Source organism: Drosophila yakuba, chromosome 2R (genome assembly GCF_016746365.2).
Source record: "Drosophila yakuba strain Tai18E2 chromosome 2R, Prin_Dyak_Tai18E2_2.1, whole genome shotgun sequence".
Classification (NCBI taxonomy): domain Eukaryota; kingdom Metazoa; phylum Arthropoda; class Insecta; order Diptera; family Drosophilidae; genus Drosophila; species Drosophila yakuba.
This window is the reverse complement of record NC_052528.2, coordinates 17,940,655-17,964,953: the sequence shown is the minus strand read 5'-3', so window position 1 is coordinate 17,964,953 and position 24,299 is coordinate 17,940,655. Positions and strand designations below refer to the sequence as shown.

General features: G+C 42.2%; 1 protein-coding gene across 1 annotated transcript in view; it reads right to left on the bottom strand.

Moving 5' to 3' along the window:
* Window positions 1-13,359, bottom strand: part of LOC6531171 — a 33,703-nt gene extending 20,344 nt beyond the window's left edge. Inside the window, exon 1 of the mRNA XM_002091964.4 lies at window positions 12,486-13,359. Within this exon, the coding sequence (XP_002092000.2) occupies window positions 12,486-12,600 (115 nt within the window). The 5' untranslated portion in view covers window positions 12,601-13,359. The remainder of the gene's footprint in view (window positions 1-12,485) is intronic.
* Between the last annotated feature and the right edge of the window lie 10,940 nt (window positions 13,360-24,299).

Sequence of the window (24,299 nt, the reverse complement as noted above, 5' to 3'; positions counted from 1 at the left end):
GAAAACCACTCGCCCCTTCGCCAGCAACTAAAGCGTTTGCTGGCTGACCGAAGTGGCATCAAAGTGAAAATATTATTAAACGAAAAATAAAGCAAAGCACCCGACACCCAGTGCCACGAAATCGGAGACAAAGCAGCCGGAGAATGAAGGACATGGCCCAGAGAAGGCAACTTTTTGGCAGTCCACTTATTTCGGGCGACCAGACACACTTGACAGTTGCCTTTGTGGCAAGCGACGGCGCCTGGAAACCCGGACTCGCAATATAAACTTCGGCCTGTGCCGGATGTGGCAAATTTGGTGGCACTACAAGGGACCGAAAATAACAGAACCGAGTGTAATCAAAATCGGAATTGAGCTTAGCTACCCTCTATTGCCGCAATTGCCAAGGGATGTTGTATGCACATGAGGTGGACTGGATTTTTACAGGAAGTCAAGTCAAGAAAAAAATGGAAAACGAGCTTGTGAAAGAAATAGGATTTTATGGTCACTTGGCTGGAGCATTTGGAGACACTTTTATACTTATAAGTGGAGTTTTTATCTAGAAAGTGCTAGCACAAAAATGAAACTATAAACTATTCCAAACAACCAGCTAAGTTTAAATTTTAATAACATTTTTTTTAATGTATTTGAATTGAAATTGGTATAGGTTTTTGTGCCAGTGACATGCTGCTGCCACGTATCCGCTTTTCCGGCAAGATCCTGCCACCTTCGGCACTTAACGTGACAGCGACGTCACATCTAATGCCCTTGACGTCGTCTATTTAAGTTCAATTTATTTGCGCCCACTCGGCTAAGCGAATGCCATTGATCGATTCTTGGCAAATGTCCGCTGCTGCCAGGCAGTGAAAAGCTGCACAAGCGTGTATCCTGGTGGTCCCTTTTGGCCCCCTGCCCCCTGTTCTGTCACCCATCCGCCGCGTTGACACTGGCGTTGACTTTGCTGAGATTGGGCAAATCTGGGCGATGCCTTTTATGTGGCTCCTTTACATTTTTCGCCTCCTGCGAATGTTTTTCTGTTTGCTGTCACATTTGTCCCTTATCCATTTGATGCCGCTGACATTTCTCACTAAGCCCAAATAGAAAACGGGCTTAGGGCCCAGTCCGGAACATATATGTGTCCGCAAAAGGACATAAAGGATATATATCGAATTTAAAATATTTGCTTGATTTGTTTGTGGCAATAATGCCATCAGGTGAATGCCATCCCCCCCCCCGTGATTTCGGTCAGCGGGCGCACTTTGTGGCAATTAAACGTGCTCTCTGCCACAAATTGAATCCTGCGGTTCGACAACATCACCTCTATGGAAAGCTTTCAAAGAGCTATGTGATCCATCCATCGATTTCCGATTTCCGCCGACCATAATTGTTGAGGTCTACTTTGTGCCTAGTACAGTACACTAAATCAAAGTTCAGGAAATGTTGAGGCATCTCTGGTGCACTCAATGGAAAGCAAATGTATTCCGTATGTTTGCTTATTCCATAAAACACGCTCGATTAAATTGTTACTGCTAATGGAAATCTAATCTGTTCCGAGAATATGCAAAGCCACAGGGATGTGAAGTTGTGAAATAATTCACTGATACATCTTGCCAGCAACCAGAAAACGTCTCTTAGCAACTTAAAACCTGTCCGTGTGTGCACTTGAATTACTCAAACAACAGCTGCAATGGCCGAAAAGTTTTCCGCACCCAAACACACACACACACACACACACACACACACTGCGTATACGTAATGCCAGTTTACCGAGCTCAAGCTCAAAGTTTTGACTTGTGCAGCTTGTTGTGCCTGTGCTTATGCTTGTACGGTTGTACGGCACTGTTTAAATGTACTTTTCAGCTATTATTTAAACAAATTGACTTTAATTCAGCAGCAGGCGACTTGCACTGCGCACTGTGCATGATTTCCGACCATTAAAACCTGTCGACTGGCAACCGGCTGACAGGTGCCCTAGGATTGTGGCTCATAGTTGAAATTCGAATTTAACATTCGAGCGGTTCGTGCCACATGAACTAATTGCAGTTGAGTGCGGAAGTTGCTGCAGCAATCATTTCAGCTTAAGACGAAACTTTCAGTGGTTTCGCACATGAAATGTGGGGGGAAACTTCCGTCTTGGGATTCCGATTCACGATAGGTGCACTTGAGATTATATTTCAGTAAATATTTAATAAATAATTTTTAGAAAGCAACTGGAATGTAACATTTTTACACTTGAAGTCATTCAAATAAATAAATTCTCAAAAATAAATATCTGTAAATATTATAAAAAATAGTTGATTATAAGTACGAATTCACTGAATTATTTATATATATTTGTAAATCCAATATAGCAGATTACATGTGCCCTTTCTGCTCCTGGGTAAGTTGCAAACTATTGGCAATTGTTCAGAATGCGGCAACAGCACAATCACATGGGGAAAACATTTCATTTTGCAGCAATGGAAAAAGGGAAAAGTTTCTCAGTGGCCATTGTTGGCTGCTTTCACCAAACTCGATGGCGACTTATTTAATTTGTTTTGCTGCCACATGCTACGTGCACCTGAGCAAGTTTTGTTGGCTCTTCATGATCGCAGGCACATCCTGTTTGAATGCACTTTGGCTGGCTTAATTAACGAATCAATTGATAGCCGGGATTTATGGAGCTCAACTCTATCGTGTCATAAATCGTTGGTCTGCTTAATAACATATAAATCATAATGCATGCACATTTATTGATTTTCAACTTCATATAAATCCATCAATCGATGTGTGCTAATTTTAATGAGACGTTGAAGGGGAAAAACGGGGCAACTATGCGCAACAAAGTGCAGACACTTCTGTAGGCCAAGGACAACAGCTGCGGATCGCCGAGGGTTTTAACCCACTTGGGCTACAAACTTTTCCACTTTCCTGTTTACAGCCACGCCCCCCAATGGCTTCTATGCAAATGTCCGGACTGCGGACTACACGGAAAGTGAGGCTGCAGCTTGGAAAATTGAGAAAATTAATTTCATTTCAAGATTTACTTCTTTGAAATTCTATTTGCGTGGCAGAGCCGCCGCATCTCCATTCCATTTCCACCCATCGCCAGCACCATCTCACCCGGCGGCCATGTACGACAACATTTCAACAAGAGAAAACATTTTTTGTTGCTGCCACTGCTATTTCTGACTTGGCCGCGTGGCATAAATTTATGAACGGCAAAACATTTCCACATGCTGCTGCCTCTTCTGTTGCTGCCTCTGCTCCTGATTCCGCCTTTTGGCATGCCGGCAAATCTGCGGCAGCAGCAGGAAATATTCAATCTATGCGGCATGTAGGAGCAAAATCTGACTCCGAGCCCATTGTTAAAGCAAAGTCAACTCGGTAAATGCAAAGCAGGGCAAATGAGCGGGCTTTCCATGCCCTCGCACAATGGGTACACTGACTTTGGCCTGCAATTTGTGTTCAATTTGAAAACATCAAGAGTTAAAGCGGCTTTAAATATGCAGCAACGATTTGAAAGCTTTTTAGATATTCAAACTCATCTATATTTAAATTCTTTAATTCAATTTTATACATATATTTCTCATGATTTCATTTCCCATTGGATTAAATGCATAAAAATGTTAGTTTATATAATACGCTTCTGTTGATTGCTATAATTATTTTAAGCTTTGATATATAAGCCAACAAACTTGTTTAGTTTGCCTTAAGGAAATCACGAGGCACTCAAAGAAAGTGAGTAGATGGAAAGGGGATTCGCAGTCGCCGTGTGCGAAACTAGAATTTCTTGCGAATTTCGGTTTCGGGGGGTGTTGTTAGTATCTCTCTTAGCAAGCGAGCTCCTTTGATACTCGGTTACACAGTATCTAATGACAGAATTTGTTGGCCCAGTCGCTGTCTTGCTGTCATCATCATACTTGCCCTGCTCCTTGTACTTGTCCTCGCTGCCAAAACCCCCCACCCCTTCCCTTTTTTCTTGGGGAGAACTTCTTTTTGGGGGAATACCCCACCACCCACAACCCACCACTGGATTGTGACAGTATCATTAGGGAGTCGCTGGCGGCTCTGTGTTAAGCGTTATCATTTGTCCTTGAGCAGCTTCAACTGAGTTTGGCTGGTTTCTGCGGCGGAATCGTGCAAATTGTGCCCCAAAGATTAAAGGCAACAATGGCAACCACATCCTAGTCAATACACCCCCACCTACAGCTCAGCAGCTCACCAGCTTGTTGTTTCTTAATTTTTGCTTAGCTGGCAGCCGGCGAAATGTTATCTGTGCTCATAATTCGGATGTTGTGTTTGTTGGTGACGCACCAACTCGAGTGAAATTTAAGCGGCCCAGTCATAAATTATACTTGTGGCCCTGGCACTTTCGCCTCGACTTTCGCCGGAGCACACAAATATTTGCATACTTTCTCCCCGGAAAGGAGGCGTGGTCGGAGCTAACCGGAGCTCAATACGTTCTAGACCATAATCAGAAATCTGCCGCAGCAAGTCGCTTCAAATGTTGCGTCACTGAGCCACCGAATTACCCAGATACTCAGCCACTGAAACACTGAGCCACTGAGCCACTGAACGCCCACGCACTCGCAAATGTTCATTGCCAATAATTTCGACGGCAATTTTCATAAATTAGCCTCTTGTCTCGCGCTCTGTCTTCCCTTTTGGCCAAGCCGCCTACAAAAACTGTCGACTACTTAAGCTGTAATCCAAATTGTTACGCACCGCTAAACTTAAACATACTTATTTATGCAAATACAGTGGGGAGTCGCTTTGTAGTAACTCCAAATTAAATAAAGTTAACTGTAAGCTAGCAAATGCATAATACTTCAAATTATTACCCACGAAATGATAAATATACATATGAATCTTAATCGTTTTCCAAACCTTGCCCAAATAAAATGTCATTAAGTTTATATAAACTTAACTACAAATAGTTTGTACTTGTTATCGCATAACTACTGTAACCACCACTACTTCCGCAACTCATGTGGCAAAATTTATTGAGCTTTAAACTTTAATTCACATGAAGCACACCCACTTTAAAGCTGGGCAAACAAGGGTAAAAGCCGCAATTCCAGTGAAAGTGTAAATTATCACGGTAATTAAGTAGGAGTCGTACACACACACAAGCACAAGCAACCCAATTCCTTGGCCGTATGTTCAGTCGTTTGGCTTTAGGACGCTTTGCGCGGCTCATAAATTTATAATTTAATGGAAAACCCACAAAGACCAACCGCAACCTCAACCCGCAGCCAAGTAATCCAAATATGCGCGCAAAAGTTTAATTTGAATTCGAAGTTGGCGAAAAAATAATTAAGCTATCGAATCTTCGAGGGTGGTTTTATTTGTAGTAAGAATTGGAATGAAACGGAGTAAATATTTATTTACAAAATATTGTAAAAGATAATTATTAATGAGCTATTGATAATGTTATATATTTTATTATACAACCAAAGCAACTTTAACTTTATTATGACCCAAATAATATGGTTTTATTTATTGAAGTTGAATTGTTTGAATTGAACCTCGTTTGTTTGGCTGACCCCATCGCGCGGATATCCTTGACAACTAAACCAACCGAATGTCCGGCAATTTGCCCCACCCCCCTCCACATTTTCCAGAGGGGTAAGGAAGGGGGGTGGTGGGGATTGGGAAATTAATTACCGCATCATGGCGCGAAAATGGCTGCGCTAGGCTAATGCCTCAAAAGTCATGTCCAACTTTGTGCGCTCTCCGCGTTGTGCCAACTAAAAAGTTTCTAATTACGACCCTGAAACCGGGCTAAAACCCACCTTACTTACCACCTCCCACCTTGCCACCCCTCCTTCAACTTGGTGTTTTTATATGCCCCGTTGATGTTGATGTTTAAGTTTTTAATAACATTTGCCACGGTTTTTCGTGTTTCGTGTTTCTGTGTTCTGTGTTAGATGCTCCGCGTATTTCGCTTTTCCGCTGGCGCGACGATGAGTTTGGGGAAAAGGACTAAGGAGCATGTTAATACAGGCAGCTGGCAGGCATGGAAGCCATGTAAATGGTAATTACACTTAAAGCCATAATCCAGCTTTATGCCTAAGACTCGCGCCTCCGCTGCTAAGCTCCGGCTCGAAGGATTACGGCGGAGAATTACGGCCCCCAAAAGGAGATGGGGATGCGTATTGCTCCTTTTCTTTTTTTAAGTCAGCTCGACTCGATTTAATTTCGCCGACTTTAAGTTCTTTTCAGTGCAGGATAAATATTCATATGGGTTAATTATATAAATTGTCCAATGATACACAAGAGCCAAGTTGCTCGCAACTTTGTGCAAGTTACGCAACCAAGTCGCAAGGAAAATGGAAAGAAAAGGAAAGCCGGGAAACTTTCAAGTCTGATTATCCGCATACAAAGTAAGTGGGCTGTTTGGTAATCAGCTGAGCGACTGAGCTGCACTGAAACAATTTTGCCAGCCGGAGGATTTCCCATATGCCCGTATACGGATTGGGAACCGTGTCCGGATTTTGGTTTAAGTACCAAAATGCTAAAGGAAGGAGAGCATAATTCCAATGGCATGGCGTACTCTATACGAGTATATCTCGATGACTCGGTGTCTTACGCATTTGTTTTAAAACGGCGGCTAGGAAGTTGCGACGCCACTTCGCCTTGGATTTTGGCGTCAATGCGCTCGTTGGCATTTAAAAAGCAGACAGTTTGCTCTAGTTGCCTCGACGCGCAATTACTTAGAAACACAGTCCCGAAAAATATGTATTTCCATCTATATCTGTACCTCTCTACATTTGTACATCTGTGTGTGCGTGCTCCTTCAATATATGCTTGCATATTTCTGGCAAAAGTTACAACTTTTCTTGGCCAACAAGAAGAGAAAAAAAAATCGAAAACAGTCGAAAGAGGAAAGAAACGGAAAGGCGGTTGAACGAGTGAGACTGGGTAGAAAGTTTTCACTTGAAATTCAAGCAATTGCTTTTGAAAAGTTTCAATTTCTGACAGTGTGTGTGCGAGTTGTTAGGCAAATTCTCTTTATCCTCCACGCGGCAGACCAAAAACAGAAAACAGAACACCGCTGGGGCGAGCAGACTGAAACTGAATAAAAACCAAACCGAACCAAACCGAACCGAACCGAGTTGAGTTGAGTTGAGTTGGCGCAAGAAAAAAATTAAAAAAAAAAGGAAAAGTTGCCTAATGAAATTGTGTCAGCGGACTCGGCCTGTCCCGCTTGAAAGGCATCAGGAGTGACATAAAACACAAAACGAAATCAAGCGCGCACTTGAGCCAAATTAATTGTTAGCCCAACATCTCCTGCTCCTCCAGAGCCGCGCTACACTGAAAAAAAAGGTGGTGGAAAGGAACGAGATGCTAAAAATTACTGATCAACGATATAGGACAAGTTTTTTCAAAAATCAGATTCTTACAACTTGTATAATCATTACTTTAAATAATGTGCATTTAAGTTACCTTGCTCTTAAAGTTCTCTAAAGGACGGCACACTAATCATTATATATTTCAGTGCACTTCGTCCCTTGTCCACCTACGCAACTCCGAAACATTTTTTTATGTCCTGCGAGCGAAAGCTGTAATTACGCCAAGCGAAAAGCAGCGAGTTAACCGGTCACTTTTCCTGTTTTTTTTTCCCCCATACTCTGAAGAAAATCAGCTCGTTAGGCGAAATTCGAGGCGAGGCAAGGGTTCTTAGATCATAATCAGGCGCTCTCGATACGCGATGATAGGCCGGATTTGTCCCAGTCTGCGGATGGGTTCAACATTTGCGGCTAAATTTGTGCGCAGAAAGGAGGCCAAGACAAAGGTAAATCACAAAACCATTTGCATTCGCTTTCGACGCGGTCGAAAGAGGTTCGCTGTCAGAGGCTGTAGGTAAACTTAAGTTTGGACAGTCTTTAATAGCCTGCCATGACTCGCAGCTACGTAGCTGCGCAGGAAAGTTGCCGGCTGGTTGACGGAAAAGCGGAAAAAGAGAAATGGGTCGAGGTGAAAAGTTGCAAATTGGAAAATCAGGATGGCAGAAGTGGGCCTGGATGCGAGCATCAGTGACAGCCAGCGCGGCTAAGTGCAACTAAAAAGTGTCTGAGTGTTGCATTCTGGCTTGCCCACTTCACTTTTTCGCATCCACATGTGCCACAGAGAGAATAATCTTATTGGCATCCATTAAAATGGGTATTTTAAATGCGCAAAATGTCTACAAATATGATTTATTCATGAGCCTAATATTCTCCTCTATTAATTTTGTGCAGTGTGAATGGATGTTAAGTAAAATACTTAATACTAAAAAGTATCTCCAACTTAGCTTAGAATTAATTTAATCTAATTTTTCCCAAAACTTTAAGGAAAACCAATTAGATTTTTAAGCGTAGCCATGCTGCGCCAATGTCGAAGCTTATTGCAGCTTTGGGATATCCTTGTTTTTGGCTCAGTGAGCTGACACACATGGCCATGTCTTCGCATTTGCCATTGCCAAAAGGCGGCGCCTCCTTTGAATTATGTAGAATTTACGTGCTTTCAGCGCTTAAAGTGCAGCCATGTGCCCGTGTGTGTGTACTTTCGGGTGTGATGTGTGTGTGTGTGTGTGCGAGTGTGGTGTGTGTGTGCTAGTGTGTATGGGACCATTAGTTTTTGTGCTGATTATTATGGCCACCGCAGCGCACCACAGTGTAGGGATAGAGGCATCGGCAATGGGGCGGAGCCACGCCCACGTGGCGCTGCATTTGTAACAGGTGAGCTTTATGGCTCTGTTACCGTTGCAACGCGTTGCATTCAACGTGGTGTGTGAGTGTGTGCCCCTGCATGTTTCGTATTAAATTATGCTTGCCAACGCGCCTTCCACCCGCCTCCTTAGCCGCAATACCACGTGTAGGCCTTGACCCGAGTCAGAGGATCCCACACGGCACAAAGTCTGATTGCCACGCCCCCTTGCCACACCTTTCCGCAGGGTTTCACCTTTTTGCCACGTCTGGGTTTTCTCAAAATTATGATGCTGGCAATGAAGACATATTGGTAAATGCTTCCATCACCCACCAACATCACCCACTAATTCAGCAGCTCGTCAATCATCGCGCGTCATTAACAAATGCATCGTTTATCCTTGTGTGCCAAACGACTTTCGCTTTGTCATCTGGCATTGTCACTAGATTATCCTATTCTCTCCGATCTGGATCAAATTTCTTTGAAATGGAGGAAAGGGATTGAATATGGCTTTAGTTGGTATTTATTTACCAATCAGGAACACACAACTAAAGTGCAAGACTTCAGTTAACTCATAGATATATTAACTCTTTGATCTTACTTATATACATAAAATATATACAGGTCTTTAAATTCGCATTGCATACTTCCTTTTTGAGTTATCAAACAGATGCAGTTAACAAACAGATACCAATCAGTTCAATTAAAATGTGCACATCAAGTGCGAAGGCAGTCAACTATTAATTTCATTCGACTAATTTGGACATGCGTGGAGCCCTATTCAACTCTTTTCAAAGGCCTTTCACTCCATCGTTTTGGGTTACAAAACAGAGAAAAAAAAGGTCTGATATCGGGTGTGTGGCAATTAACCAGAGCAGCCAAGAAAAAATCCGAAACAGGCGGCCAGGATGCAGAATGCAGGAGGATGGAGGAACAGCTCCTGCGATAGTTAGCCCAATTAACCCGCCCAGCCGCAAGTGGCCCACTTATCCCGGGGCAGGCATCAATGGGTTTAACTTTTTGCCCGACTTTCACAGCAATTTCACAATTTCGAGCGTAGGACTTCATCATACACCTACACACACACACGCATAGTGGTGTGGGCCATGAAATTGTCATGCTCTACTAACTGTCCCAGCTGAACTAAACTGAACTGAACTGAACTGAATCGGGCTAAAACTCTTTGCAACTACAGCTGCAGCTGCAACTGCAACGGCAGTGTGCAACTGTTTTTCAGCCATTTGAGCCACGTGGCTGCCACACAATGGTGTGCGTCAGTTTGGCGAAACCAGATTAAATTGAAAACCTTAGGGCAAAACTTTTGATTCGATCTGTCTCTAATGGAAGACGGGCCAGCATATTGGAAAAGTTCTTTGAAATTTAATCGTCTCCTTACGCAGAGTCAGGCCAATTTCATTTCTCGTTTCTGGAACAAATGGTACGAGAAGAATACGAAATGCAAATGGCAAGTTTCTTTTAAAATGTGAGTCAAGTCTTTTCACTTGCACTTTTTGGCATCCAGGAATTAAACTAAAATCAATACACCTATTGCTCATTAAGATGACCATCTCGGGCTGTCAAACAAAACGCTTGTTAAGCATCGTGAATAATTGAGTAAGTGAATATTTGTACAGTGTATTTACATATTTTGGACGTTTGCTTTTAAGCATCGTTCGATCTCCTTCTATGTGTATTCCGATGTTCACATCCAAAACATTCAAATGGGTGGCCCTCCATCTATATATTTTTTTTGGCCCCCAAAGTGACATGCTCGCCCTGCTTAGCATAGAGCCTGCAGTGCGGTGGAGAATTTTGGGGAAATATTTTTTGGTTACATTATGCAAATATTTGGATCCATTGAGCTGCGGATTTGGGTGCAGCGACTAGTAATGCATTTCCAGCTGCCAGCGACCCCGTTGGCCTTCAAAAATCCCATGGCTCGATCCACAGACATGCACCGATGGCATAAATATTGATTTATATATGCGAGTATGAGCCCTAATGTATATCTAGGCACGTTCATGCGGCTGGCTAAATATTAATGCGCTCCAAATAAAAAGCGGCAGGCGCAGCTGAAATTGCTTGTCTAACTTTTTTTTTTAGTTTTTTTGTATTTTTGGCCCTAAGCTGGCGTGCATTCTGAATATTTATTTCGGCCTATGTTTATTTCTATTTTCAGTTGCAGTTTTTTGGATTCTGTTTGTTTTTTCGTACGAGTATTTCGTTTTTGTGTTTGTGCATTTTTCATTACAGCATTGACAGTGACAACGACAGCGACAACGACAGCGACAGGAGTGTGTGCCCCAAAAGGCGTGTGTTGGTGTGTGGCATGCAACAATGGATGCGCTAGATAGTCGCCAGTCGCCAATAGCACTCGCAGTTTCTGTGGTGTGTGTGCGCTGCCCCTGGGGCCCCACTGTGTGTGTGTGTGCGTGTGCAAGTGTGTGTGAAGATGTGGCACCTTTTTGCCTTTTTGTTGTTGAATTGTGACGACTTTACGGACTCCCGCTCCCCCTCCCCTTCGACATGCCTCCCGCAGGGGGCACGCACTAAATGTGGCACAACCAGTGTACTAGTTCCACATATCGGTATTATTTCGAAGTCGAGCAGCAATCACTGCGAAAAATACCGCTTAAAGTGGAATCAATGATGTTGAAGCGTTACAAAATTTTGTACAAATGAGCTAACTTTCTAGATTCAATCAAGACAGCACTAGAAATTAAAATTATATTTAAATAAGCTATAATTTGTATATATTGTAACTATTTTAGCTCCTAAAGAACTAATAGTTTTTCAGATTTAATAGTCAGCTTTTGCATATGAAGAATAAAATGTTTTAATAATTATAATAACAATAACATGCAACTATATATTTTAAATATGTGCTACTCATTATGGGAATACTTTACAAAGAGCACTCTGATATTTTGTTGAAAATGTTTATTGTTTTCCAAAGGAATTAAAGGATTATCAAAGGATTACACCCGAAAAAAAATATACAAATGAAGAACAATATATACCAACTGATATATATCCAACCGGAGATGATTAAGATTATAACAAGTGCCATGTTTTTCCCGCAGTGCAATTTGTATCCCACTTTTGGCGTGTTCAATAGGTCTATTCGCATTCCCCGATTGGACAAGTCAGCATTCAGCCGCTTTCTCTCTGTCTTGTTGCCGGGGCATTTCTGGCTTTGTTGATTGCTTGACAAATTGCTAGTCAGCCAGCCAGTCAGACAGACAGAGAAGGAGAGAGAGAGAGCGAGAGAGATGGAGCTGCAGGGCGCGAAAGAGAAGGACGATGGTGGCAGGGGGCAGCTTTCAGTGCCCTCAGTTGTAGACAAGTGTTGCTGTTGCTGCTGCCGTTTGGCGCAGGGGAATCCCTGATTGCCGTTGTTGCGGTGTCAGCCATTGACAGGTGATGCACAGGTGATTTCCGCGCTCATCGCCTGACCTGTCACTGCACTCGACAGCGGCAATGAAATGTAGCAAATTAACGATTTCTCGACTTGGCTCTTTGGCTATTTCGGCCTTTGTTGTGGCGCGCATCCGTGATATTTGCCACATTTAATATGATATTTCGCCAATTCGCCTTTTGACAATATTTCATGCATTACAGCGACGCTAATTGAATTAAATCGTGTTCGGTGAACAGTATGAAAATAAGCGGAATGCGAAATGCGGAATTGAAAAATCGCTGCATAAATAAATAAAACAAAATTAAATGCGTCATTATTTTTGTGTAATTTTTACGCCGCGTTTTTATGTGCGGATTTTATTTGATTTTTAGTTTTAGTGAAAAGTCATGATGTCTGTGTGTGTGATATTTACCGCAAATGCCGCATGCCGCAATGTATGCTATGATAAAAATGAGTGCCGCTGGTTTTTGCAGCCTGTCAAGGACACGGCCGTGTTTGATGCGATATAATCCACTTGATGCCGGCATTTTGTTGCTGTGTGTGTTGCACTTCTTTCTTATTGTTGTTGTTGCTGTCAATTGTTTTGCATTTGTGATTCAATTTGTCAGCGTTTTAATTTGATTTCATTTGTCACTGCACTTGCATTTCAATTGGATGGCATTGCATTGATTAAAACGTTTTTCTACTGCTCTAATTGTTGTTGTTGTTTATTTTTTTCCAGCTCACACAAATATTGGGTTATTTGATGTTTTCTTTCGTTATGTTAAACGTAATTAAATGCACTTTCTGTGTTGATTTATGCCCATATGATGTGACCACATTGCTAAGCGCAATTTGCAATTAACTTTCCATATTTTAATTAGGCGCTTTTTTGCATTGTTTTATTTTTTTGTTTTGTCCGACTTGCTCGCTTTTAATCCTTTAGTCACATTTTAGCTGGGGGCACGTGGCTGCCATATGCCAGCACATTTGGAATTCATCATTTATTGTTCCGCAAAAAACGCTCACGTTGCGTGGACGTTGCGCATACGCCGCGTTGACCGCACCAAAAACTGCACTACACCGCACCGAACCCGTTACCGCAGTGGTAAAAGTTCAACTGACTGACTGAGCAGCAGCGTGGGAATTCGCCTGCCAGCCACTGTTGTGTTGCTGCTTGGCCCTCGGTTGCACGGCTGCGGCTGCTGCTGCTTTTTCCTGCTTTTCCAGCGCTTCACTGCCTCACTGCTTTTTCTTCTGCCGTTTTAGCCGCCTGTCTGTTTACTTTACGCATTCGCACGCGACTGACACGAGGACCCAAGGAAAAGCAGGCAACAGCAGCAGCAACACCATCACCAGCAGCGGCAGCAGCGGCAGCAGCGGCAGCAGCAGCGGAAAAGTCTGCACGAACTTCGTGTGTTTGGCTCTCTCTCAATCTCTCTCTCTGGAAGTGCCTCTCTTGAATTTTCCTTTGGGAAAACTCTCAAGTTTTATAGCATCTGGCGTTCGCGTGAAATGTTTGCTTAATTGGTCCTTTGAAACCGAAACCCTGTCCTGCCGAATTCTATCAGTTTAGGGAAAGTGATTATTAAGTTTGTTTGATTTATTAATAATTACATTTTCAGTTAATAATTAAATATTACTTTAAAGCCAATGCAGCTTACATAAATTTTGATTACCTTTAAGGCAAACATTACCGAACTCATATACTAAAAGGTACTCTTGTTTTTGATATCATTAACTAACTTAAATTGAATCCTTATCACACTTCTTAATACCCTACCTTTTTAAGTTTTAAGCGCGTATGATTATATTAATTCAGGACTTATGCATTTCAGCTTTTATTTTGTTTAATTCAACTAAGTCTCCACTGACAACAACATTACCTATACCCAATAATAATTAATTGCAATTTTCGATGTCAAATAAAATAGATATTTTTGTAGTGTACATATTAACATTTTAATTTGTTTTCAAACCGCATTTAGGTTTGTCAATCCTTTGTGAACAGCTGGTACGATTTTTATAGCAAACATTTCTAGCACTACTTCCGGTTCTCTCTCTCCTCTCTCTCTCTTCTCCTTGCGGCCCGTGCGCATAGTTGTACTCTCTCCGCTCATTTTCCTGCTTTCACCGCTCTCTTTCGTTTTGTGCAGCCATTTCGCCGAGTGACGAAAGCGCCTTCGTCACGCGTCTCGGCACCATTCGGCGGCAAACAAAGCGCCAGCAAACCGCTTCAATTTGGGTTATTGTGCTGAAATTAGTTGGGACCAAGTTGCGGGCCCTCAGCTGGGCGAACTTAACTTTCCATTTCAGCCAGTTCATGGTTTTTTGGCCACGTTTGGGCTCGCAGCAGTCGATTGCATACTTTGGGGCTAGCCAGAAAAATCCGAACTAATAAATGGCTAACACGCTTTAGACCTTGTCAGGCTTTGAAAGCATTTTCGCGTCGAGGGCGCAATCTACACAGCTGCAATGCCACATTCCGCTTGAATTCTTTGGCTAACAAGGAAAACGTGGAAATGCTGAGCTGAAATGCGAGTGTCAAAACAATTTAAAAATAACATATATATTTGAAATTATTTTCATGCATTAAATTCTTTTGAATAATTAAAATCAAACGTATTCACTTAATGTGCTTCACTTTCTGCTACTACTTCAAATTTGATGCTCTAGAAGACAAATGGTCGCAGCCTCTGGCCAAATTGCCACTGGAAAATTATAACCATATATCAGGCAATGAAAACCGGACCCTCAAACATCTAGTCGTGTATGTTAATTCCCCGGCCCTTTCGCTCCTCTCGATATCTGGCTCACTGACCCACTCAATCTCACTTCCCGCCCAGTAACCCTGTATCCCAGTATCCCCAGTATCCGTATAAATTGCCGGCGATTTCTGTTGCCTGGGCACATAAAAAGTTACACTTGCCTTGCTTTTATTTTATGTACCCGCAGCCGCAGATTGCTGCAGCTTTCATTATCTAAAAACAAGAAAATCACAGACAATCAGTTAACGCTGCTCAAGCAAATAAACTCGTCAGGAACCGGGCAAAAAAGGCTGTGGTGAAAGGCAGAAGAAAGTCGGCAGTGAAAGAATCCCAGACGGGCAAGAAGTTTCCATCCTCGTATGCTTTTTCGTTCGGCGCTCTCTTGGCAAACTCAGGGAAAAAGTTCGTACACAGTTTGCCCGTTTGTCGGTTCCAGTTTGCAGTCAATGGTGCGTCATTATTTTCATTTATTGGCACAATCAGTCAACGTTTTATTTCCGGAATGTAATTAGGTAAGCTGCCATAGACAAAGGCAAACATACATACACACACGCTCACACACACTCACACACACTCACACACACACGCGCCGGAAACACGCAGACAGATGCAGATGGAGTTGGAGATGAGAGCTGCAAAAAGAAGATGCCACCACGAGTGTCCTTTATGGCACAGTAATGCGAGAAGTTTAAGCTCAAGTGGGGGCAGCCAGACAGTCAGTGTTTTCAAGGACCCTGAGTGCCTGCTGATAACCTAAAAAGCAGGGAATTATATATAAAAAAAATAAGCGTATTTTACAGTGCTTTTTTAATACGCTTAAGCCTTGTAATAACAATATTTTGCCAACCATTAATGCGTGTCTCATTAAGCTTATTTATATAAATTTATATTTACATAAGCATTTAAAGTGGTTAATGATTTCATTAAATTTCACAAATTTCATTTAATTTAAATTTGATTTTCAATGAAATTTCATATATAAAGAGATTCCTTACGCCACAGAGCCAATATTGAATTATATGGCTGAATAGTTAATATTGTTTTTAATAGCAATTATTCAAAGCATGTTTTCGAAAATAACGAAATCACTTAAAACTATTATATTATTAAAATTGCTCTTCCTTTCAATGTGAACTTGACCCCGCCTCCTTTCATTGAAGTCCTGGCTACCCAAATGTAAACAGGCAATTATTTGCATACCGCGTGGGGCAGCAAATTTGCTGGTAGTCGGGATAGTGAGTGAACTTGCAGCAGTACGACTGAATGATGGCGGGAAACAACAACTTCGATGCTGAGCCAAATTGAAAACAAATGGGCAGGACCAATAGATAGAACTTGGTGGGCGTTGAAGATGGAGGGGAAAGTGGGGCAGTTAACAAGGAAAAACATCTCTTACCAAATGGCTGTGGAAGTGAAAAACAAGCTGCAGCAGCAGCAGCCAGCGAAATTCCAAAAATGCTGCCACCTTGTGATGAAGCATCAGCTTCAGCGTCAGGTAGCTGAAAATGGAAAACTTTTCGCGCGCGGAGATGAATTGCTCGCTGTGCCAGCACACAATGGCCGGGAAGAGGCCGGGAAAACGCTACACCTCCAGGAAAACCCACGGAAAACGTCAGGAAAACCCCACGAAAAAAAAAAAAGAAAACCGGCAGCTGGCAGTGAGTTAAGCGAAGCGTTCCAGATAGAATTTGAGCGCAGTAAATTTTTCAATCGACTCGCTAATAAAGGCAATAAATATTCGATTCGCTTTCGTTTGCCTCCGTTTCGATTCGTTTCGTTTCGTTTGAAGTATTTGCTTTTTGCTTTCGGCTGGATACAACAGAGCCAGCTCTCTATAGTTTCTATTCGTATTATGTTTGATAATCCAACAGCTTCCTTCCTTCCATTCTTATCGGCCATTTTTCTGCAATTCTGCTCGCTTATTTTCAATTTTCTAGCCGCTTTGTTTTGCTTTCCCCACTTGTTAGACAGTGCGACAGCGAAAATTTCATTTAATTTCACTGCATTTCACGTTAAATTCAATTTAACGTGCTGGTATTTTTTTTCCCAACTACCATCTACCTTTTACCCCGACCTCGGTTGGCATTATTCCGGGCAAACATAGCTCACAATTTCCATCGCTTTCACCGCCATTTTCCAACAACGAACAACCAACCAACAACCAGGGTGCATTGTTCGCTGTCCGTTGTTCGCAGTAAATAAAAGGCGACGCAACAAAGCAGAAATGAAGAAATTCCCCAAAATGGAAATGTGTCACACAATGTCGTTTGGACTTTTCTCTTCCATCGCAGCGACTTTCCCGTGGCAGCGCGTTAAGCGCCCAAATGAGCCGCAATATCGGAATCAAAAGAAATTGCAGGACACAAGAAAGGACCTATGACTACCAGTTAAACCAAACTGCTGACGTCGACGAACTGCCAATAGTTTTACAGCCGCTCATTTTCATTTTTCAAACATTTTTCCGGGGCCAACCCATTGGCAACAAGCGCCACTTAACCAAATTGAATATGGAAATTGATTTTTATTGTAATTTTTGTCGATTCGCTCGGCCGTTGGTATCCACACCACCATCACCCCAACCCACCCGTTAGATTAGATTATCCACCAGTTGGCATCATCGATTTCCCCAGGAATTTTTGGCGGCGAACTTTGGACAAAGTTTATTGAAATATTTAGCGGGAACTTAAGTAATAAGTTGCCGAATCAGTACGCAAAAGATTAAAGTCCAATAAACCAGTGAAGGGAAACTCTTGGCCAGGAAGGCGAAAACCACTGGCTAAAATGGGGTTTTCATTGGAAATTACTGGTAAAAGTTTGTCCACCAGATAGTCATGGGCTTTTAAGCCCTTTGAGCCGCAAATTAAAGTCCCCTCAAGTGCTTTCAGTCACCTTCAGATGTTGCAACAATGGACTTTCTGAATGTCGTCCGACACTGATTGCTTTTTCTGAAATGCTGAAATGCTGATGCTGATGCTGATGCTGATGCGATGCTGATGCTCATGCTGATGGCTTCCACTTCCCCCAAAAGTTCTTAATTATTTTTGCACTGATGGAGCAGGCCGAAACGAGCTGCCTAGCGGCCAATTATCCGCCATAATGCGGTGATTTAATTTAAAAACCTGTCACAGAAAAGGCGTGTGTCAGTGCCCATCCCTCCTTCAACGGATTTTTCCGGCTGACAAAGAAGCGCGAAACGGCTTTGTTTCGGGCCATATCTTGTTAATTATGCCCAAGGCTGCCGGAATGGGATGGGATATACTTCCATACATACTCGTATATATGATGACAATGACACCTTTGCATGTCCGAAGCGCTGCAATTTACGACTTAATCTGCGCTTAACCAGGCTGCAAGAGTCCTTTGTCTTTCGTTCGGTGCACTCTTTTTCGAGCGCTCTCTCAAACGAACAAGTCCAAAGCCAGCTTACAGTGCAGTTTATATCCGCTTAAATCATTTCATTATGGCCAGTTGGACAAAGGGAGAGGAACAACTAGCTTAGTTTTGCTGGCCAGCCCATATAACCCACCCATATAACCGAACTGAAAAACAATGCACTCGATGCTGGCACGATTGCTGTGGGAAAAGGTTTCGACACATGCCAATAAACTTCATCCAATTATGAGGGTCTTCTCAATTGGAAAACAAAGGTGGAACCCCTTAATTTGCCTGCCTGTCATGTCTGCATTTTAAGTAAAGTAAGAGTTAATTTTTATCCCATCATCCGGTACTCATGAAATAGATTCATTTAAGTCTGCAAGTGAATGGAGTCTTAAACCAATCCATCTGCCAAGTGGCTGTTCGTTTCATTGTAGCCACAATTCTGCTGCCATGTGCACCCACTCCTCGCCATCTTGCCACAACAATGGCCGCAAAATGGCAGCCAGATATGGCATCCAGAAAATATGGCCAATGAAAGGGCTCGTTGCCGGCTAAGACGAAGAGTTAAGGCTCATTTATCATTCTGCTGATTGATATTTCACAATTAATAATTGCTTGACGTTCATGTTGATTGGCATAATGTAAAAATTGTGCAGATTGCCTACAGTGGGAATATAACCAACTAGAACATTCCGATGAATTGGAATTATTCTTATATTTTATATAACATGCATATCATTCGGCAAATGTTATCTAAGATATTAATAATATCGAATGTAAGTTCCTTTTGCGATATGATTTCAACGTTGCAGCCACGAATTCACTCCCTTTCGACTGCCATCGTTACCCTGTTGGAGGTGAAAAACGCACCAACTTACTACTTAATCCCGCTTAAGTAGCCACCCGTTCCTCATCCCCACTCCGGCGATCTCCTCTTAAAAAGTCCTCCCCCGGCAGGACACCGCCGCAAACCAGTTGAAATCCCGTCCAGATCCTGGCCGAAGCCGCAGTCGGAAGTGCAGCAAAAATCGAAAGCGCTGGCGCTCTTTGTCTTTTGTTTGCTGATTGCATTACGTTCTCGGAGCTTTCGGCAGATCTGCTGGAATATACATAGTACCTCTCTCTCTGTATGTAGAGCAAAAGTTTTAAATTAAAAGTCCAATGCCAGCTTATGGAACAGTTTATAGCCGCTTAAGCCAAAGGAAACCATACGGACGGGATTAAGTGGCTGCGGATTGAAAAGAGGCGGAAAATTTCCACTCGATGCTCGAAACAATGGACTCAACCATTGACCAATGGCAGCAGACATTGGCTATCGTTTGACGCTTATCAGCGCCATAAAACTGAAAATATAATTACTCACTTTTTAGCCGACCCACCTCTATACTTGTCAATTGTAAAATTCACCCGAATTTTAAGTGACGTCAAACAAATTTCTGGAGAATTTCTTTGCTTTTAATAAACAATTTTTCGCTGTTTGATTTCGTTTGCTCTTTTCGGGACTTTCAAATGAGGTCTCCCTGGGTGGAGGTAGGGAATGGAAAGTAAACTGTTGGCACATGTGTGTTTATATTGCTAATAACTTGACGTCTGCCTCTGTATTTGTCTTTGGCGAAATGAAATTAAATTCCTTGTGTCAGTCGAGGGCGCGTTTAGGCTTCAGCCTCGTTTGAAAAGCGTTGGGACTGCGGTAAAGGACTTCTCCTCGTCCTGTCACAATCAGAAACGAAGGCCCCGGGTCCGGAATGTGTGTGTTGCTGTGTGGGTGCTATGCTACGATATGTGGCACTCGTAACCTAAACTAAAATAGAACTTTGATGTTGGGCGACATCAGCAACAGTTTGCTGGCCAGCGAGGATGGCACAGGGATAATAACGGGCAGGGGTTTTGGGTGAGATGGCGAGTCCTAATTAGTTTTTATTACGATGCACATGTTGCTGCCATTCGTTGGTCAGGTGCTTTCCACTTTTCCGTTGTTTCACTCTGCACTGCGCGAAAATCAGCTGAACACCATATCTCATTTCTATTATCTATGTGTCTAAATAAGGTAAATGTTTAAATAAAGTTCTCCCAATCGATAATCATATTGTAGTTTGGTGAAGGAATGTTATTTGATATGTTATTGATTATATTGATTATGCTACTTGTTTTTTTTAAGTGCACGGGCAACAAAAGCGGCAACAGTCGCTTCCGATTCGTGGCTACGCTGCTGCCGGAACCGGAAACGGATGTGGATGCGTGTGTGCTGGAGTCCAGCGCAGCAAATGCAACTGTTGCAGGTGAAATGCAAGTGCAGCTGCAACAGATGCAGTGACCTATGCAGGGCGTATGAGCACTGTGGAGTGGCTGGTGGAGTGGTTTTAAGTGCAAAACGCATCATGTGGTTAATGCACTTTAATTGCCCTTGGCCATCCCAAACTAACCCGCTGGCAGTGGTGTACATTGCGCCATACAATCCAACTGGACCACCACCTGAAATAAACTGAACCACCTGCACCACCTGCACCGCCCACTGGCCCGTGCGCACCATTTAACTTGATTAAAATTCGCATTTGGATAACTTTGAGGCACTTCTAAACTGTAACAAAGGCGGAGAGCAGCACTAAAACGTAATATCCACCAGTAAAATCAACTGGAAAGCCCGGGACCAGCCAGTAAATCTACGACACACAAAGGAAATGTTACGGCTTAGCATCTCTCTCGCTCGCTCGCCGAGTGCCGTCCCGCTCTTTTCCGACAATTCCCCGGCGTGCAATGAAAGCGTTAATAAATTTCATGAGTCCTCGCATAAAAACTTCCGCCCGGCTTTCCACGTCGACTCGCTTTTCCCGCTTTTCTCGCTTTGAAATGCAAATTTCTGCTCCTATGCTGCACACCGCCGCCGACCTCTTTGCAAAATGTAAATCACATTCACAATCAGATTAAATCTCAATAAGCATTGGACTAAAATTCAAATGCCATTTTGCCATTAGACCGCACAAATATTGTCACAGAAATCAAGGCCGCCAACAAAAGTTTCCCGCAGTTCTGTGTCCCCTTTCTCTCCTTTCACAATTTTCCTCCGATTTCGATGCTGCTACACATATGGCGCAGCAGGCGACTTTTCCCATTCCACCCATTTTCTTCTTAGTATTTATTTAAAAACATGGCAGCAAATGCGGAGCAACACGAAAATGTTGCATTGAATTAACATTTAGAGAACACAAAAAAAATGTTCGTGTTCGGCAAACAACAAGAACTGAGCTACATGTTACACATTTTTAATGTTCTCTGATGGCGCTGGAAAAAAAAACGAGTAATAACGCACGAAAAAAGTGTAAACTAAAAATAAATGAATGCAAATAATTTACAATGGAATAAAGTGTTGACAGGAAAAAGTTTTCCCCGTGAAATTTGCATAAAAAACTTATTACGCATTTACCTTTGCGGCAGAAACGGCCAACTTAAATCGCAAAGGGCCCTTTTTGAACATGTAGAGTATTCAAGAGTGCTGCCAAAAAAAAATGCATATATAATTGATCAATTTTTATGTGTTAAGCAAATATTCATACAATGGTTGCAGAACTTGTCTTTTTAAAATGGATTTAATTAACTTAATAATAAGAGACTACTATTAATAGGTAGAATATGTAGGACAGCAAGATATTACAGCCAAGTTTTCAGTGTACTTAAAAAGAAGTTTAAATTTCACATGTTAAATTAACCATATTTTTATAGCTTTAATTTGTCAGTAAGAAGAAGTAATAGAATTACTTGTCTTGCTTTCATCAAAATCATTGACTAAACGAAATGTGTGCATTAAAGCATAATTGATTTATTAAACGGTAAACATTCTACATGTTTAATTCCTTGTATTAATATCTAAACATCAAATAAAGACATTTGATTCCCAATGCATATGTGCAAGCTGAAATGTATTTACACTCATTGGAAATGTACGAACACATTTACGAGGTTTAATTTTTGTTTGCCAACATAATCTTTTCGTGTTCAATTTAATGAATGTAAATGCATGTTTAATGCTTTAAAGTATGCTGCAATTATATAAATAAATGTAAGACCCTTTTCGAGAGCCTTCCACCACCAACTGCTGTGCTCTTTTGCCGGATGCACTCCTGAAATTAAAACTGCCATTGTGCGTGACAGTCTAGACCCCGCATTTATTTGCCAGTCGAGCTGCTGTAAACAAAGGAGATGACAGCGCCAAAGGATGAAGCATTAACAAGAATGGCCGCAAACAATGCGCAACAATATCCATCCTTACCATTCTGTCGTGCACCGTACGCAGACATTCCATTTTTAATGACACCAGTCAACAGCCAACAGTCAACAGCGAATGCGCGCAGCTGGAGGTAGTGGTACAAAAAGGACCTTCCGCTCGTATTTAAAGCGACACTCGAGCTGAGCTGTTTCCCCTCTCATAACTCGCATAAATCATTGCTCATTTCGGGGCCGTGTAATGAAAGTGCTTAACAGCTACTCGAGAACCGAACAGAGAAGCTGAAGAACACGCTGAAACAGATACAGAAGCCGCAGTGTAAAGCCACTTCAAGCGCATTACATGACTTACCACTTCATGGATGGATCTCCTCCAGGAGCAGGAGTCACTCCACTCCACTCCACCAAAATGGTGAGTACTAGCAGGAGTGGGAGCCATCGGGCTGAAATGAAATGATATGACACCGGCAGCGACAACCCAATCTGATTCCGGGGTACTTAGGGGAACCATGACTTGTGGTTTACCTTGCTGACTGTCAGGACAAATAAAACGGCTGCCCACATTCAAATTAGCACTTGTCGCCTGCTAAATCTTTCTGCCAGAAAAGTTCCGCTGTAGCAGATGCGCCTGGCAGGCAGAACACTGAGAGAAATGCAGCTAACGTAGCTAATTATCTACTTATGGTTTTCACATGTTTATTTTACAACGTACTTCATACACTCTTATCAATTTATATTTGTAGCTATTGTTATTTTCATGAGCCTCTTTCAAGATTGATTGCTTTTTCCGGTCGTAACACTCTGGATTCGCAGACAGTCATTCATTTTTATTAAGTTCTAGGAAATAAATCCTATGATAGTAACAAAATTATTTTCCATATTTTCCATATATGTTTAAGTGTAGTAACACCAAAAGTTGGCTCAGCCTGCACTTTATGCTTTTGATAAATCGTTCGAGTTGCGACGACTTTGCCACCAAGGTGCTTGGAACAATGTCTCAGCTTATAAATCTTCTTTGGTCTATCGCAAGAGGTACGCAAATCCCCACATGTGTAGCCCTTTTCACCATTTTTCCCCGGCATTGTGTGTGTTTTGATAAATACGTGGCAACCCCATTCCAAAGATACTTTTTGCCAAAATGCTCTTGGCAAGAAAAAAGGTTGAAGCTACATACATAAGTACATATTGAGTGCGCGCCTCGCTAATTAGATGATAGTAAATTCGTCAGGCAAACATTTGCTGATTATTAGCTTTTTTCAATTGCCAACAGTAGTAGTGTTAGATCGAAATACGAATATGGTTTGGCGGCAAGAGGTGATAACTAAATTCATGGAAATTGGGTTTTTACTTTCAATGACCTTAGGCAAACAAAGTTACTTATCAGCCATGGCTCTATCAATTCCGAGAACTCGATTGGCGCTGTTATAGTAGATTCCACTGATTTATGGCTATGTAATCGGTAGATTAAAATCCCTACTGAAGTAGCTCTTTAAGTCAATTTCCTAAATCACTGGCTCCCCAAATAGAAAGCGCTACCAGTTAGCCGAATAGCATGATTCAGCAAAGGTAAAATTAGGTCTTATATCATAAACGACAGAGATAACAACCCGACCAGACAGACATTCAGACCCCAGGGGGATGTGTCGGCTTATCAGACGACACGGTCTCCCTGATTGAAGTGTTATTTAACCTGCCAACCATTTATCTTAGCCCCTTTGGATATGAGTCTTAGCCCTGAAAAGAGCCAACTAAATGAAAATTGCTCATGTCTTCTTGCTAGAAGTTATCTAATCACATTGCATTGCCAATTAGTGGCTAATTTCGAAACCTGATGGCACTCTCAACTGGGATGCTGAACTATAAAAGGCGCAGCACTTCTTCAG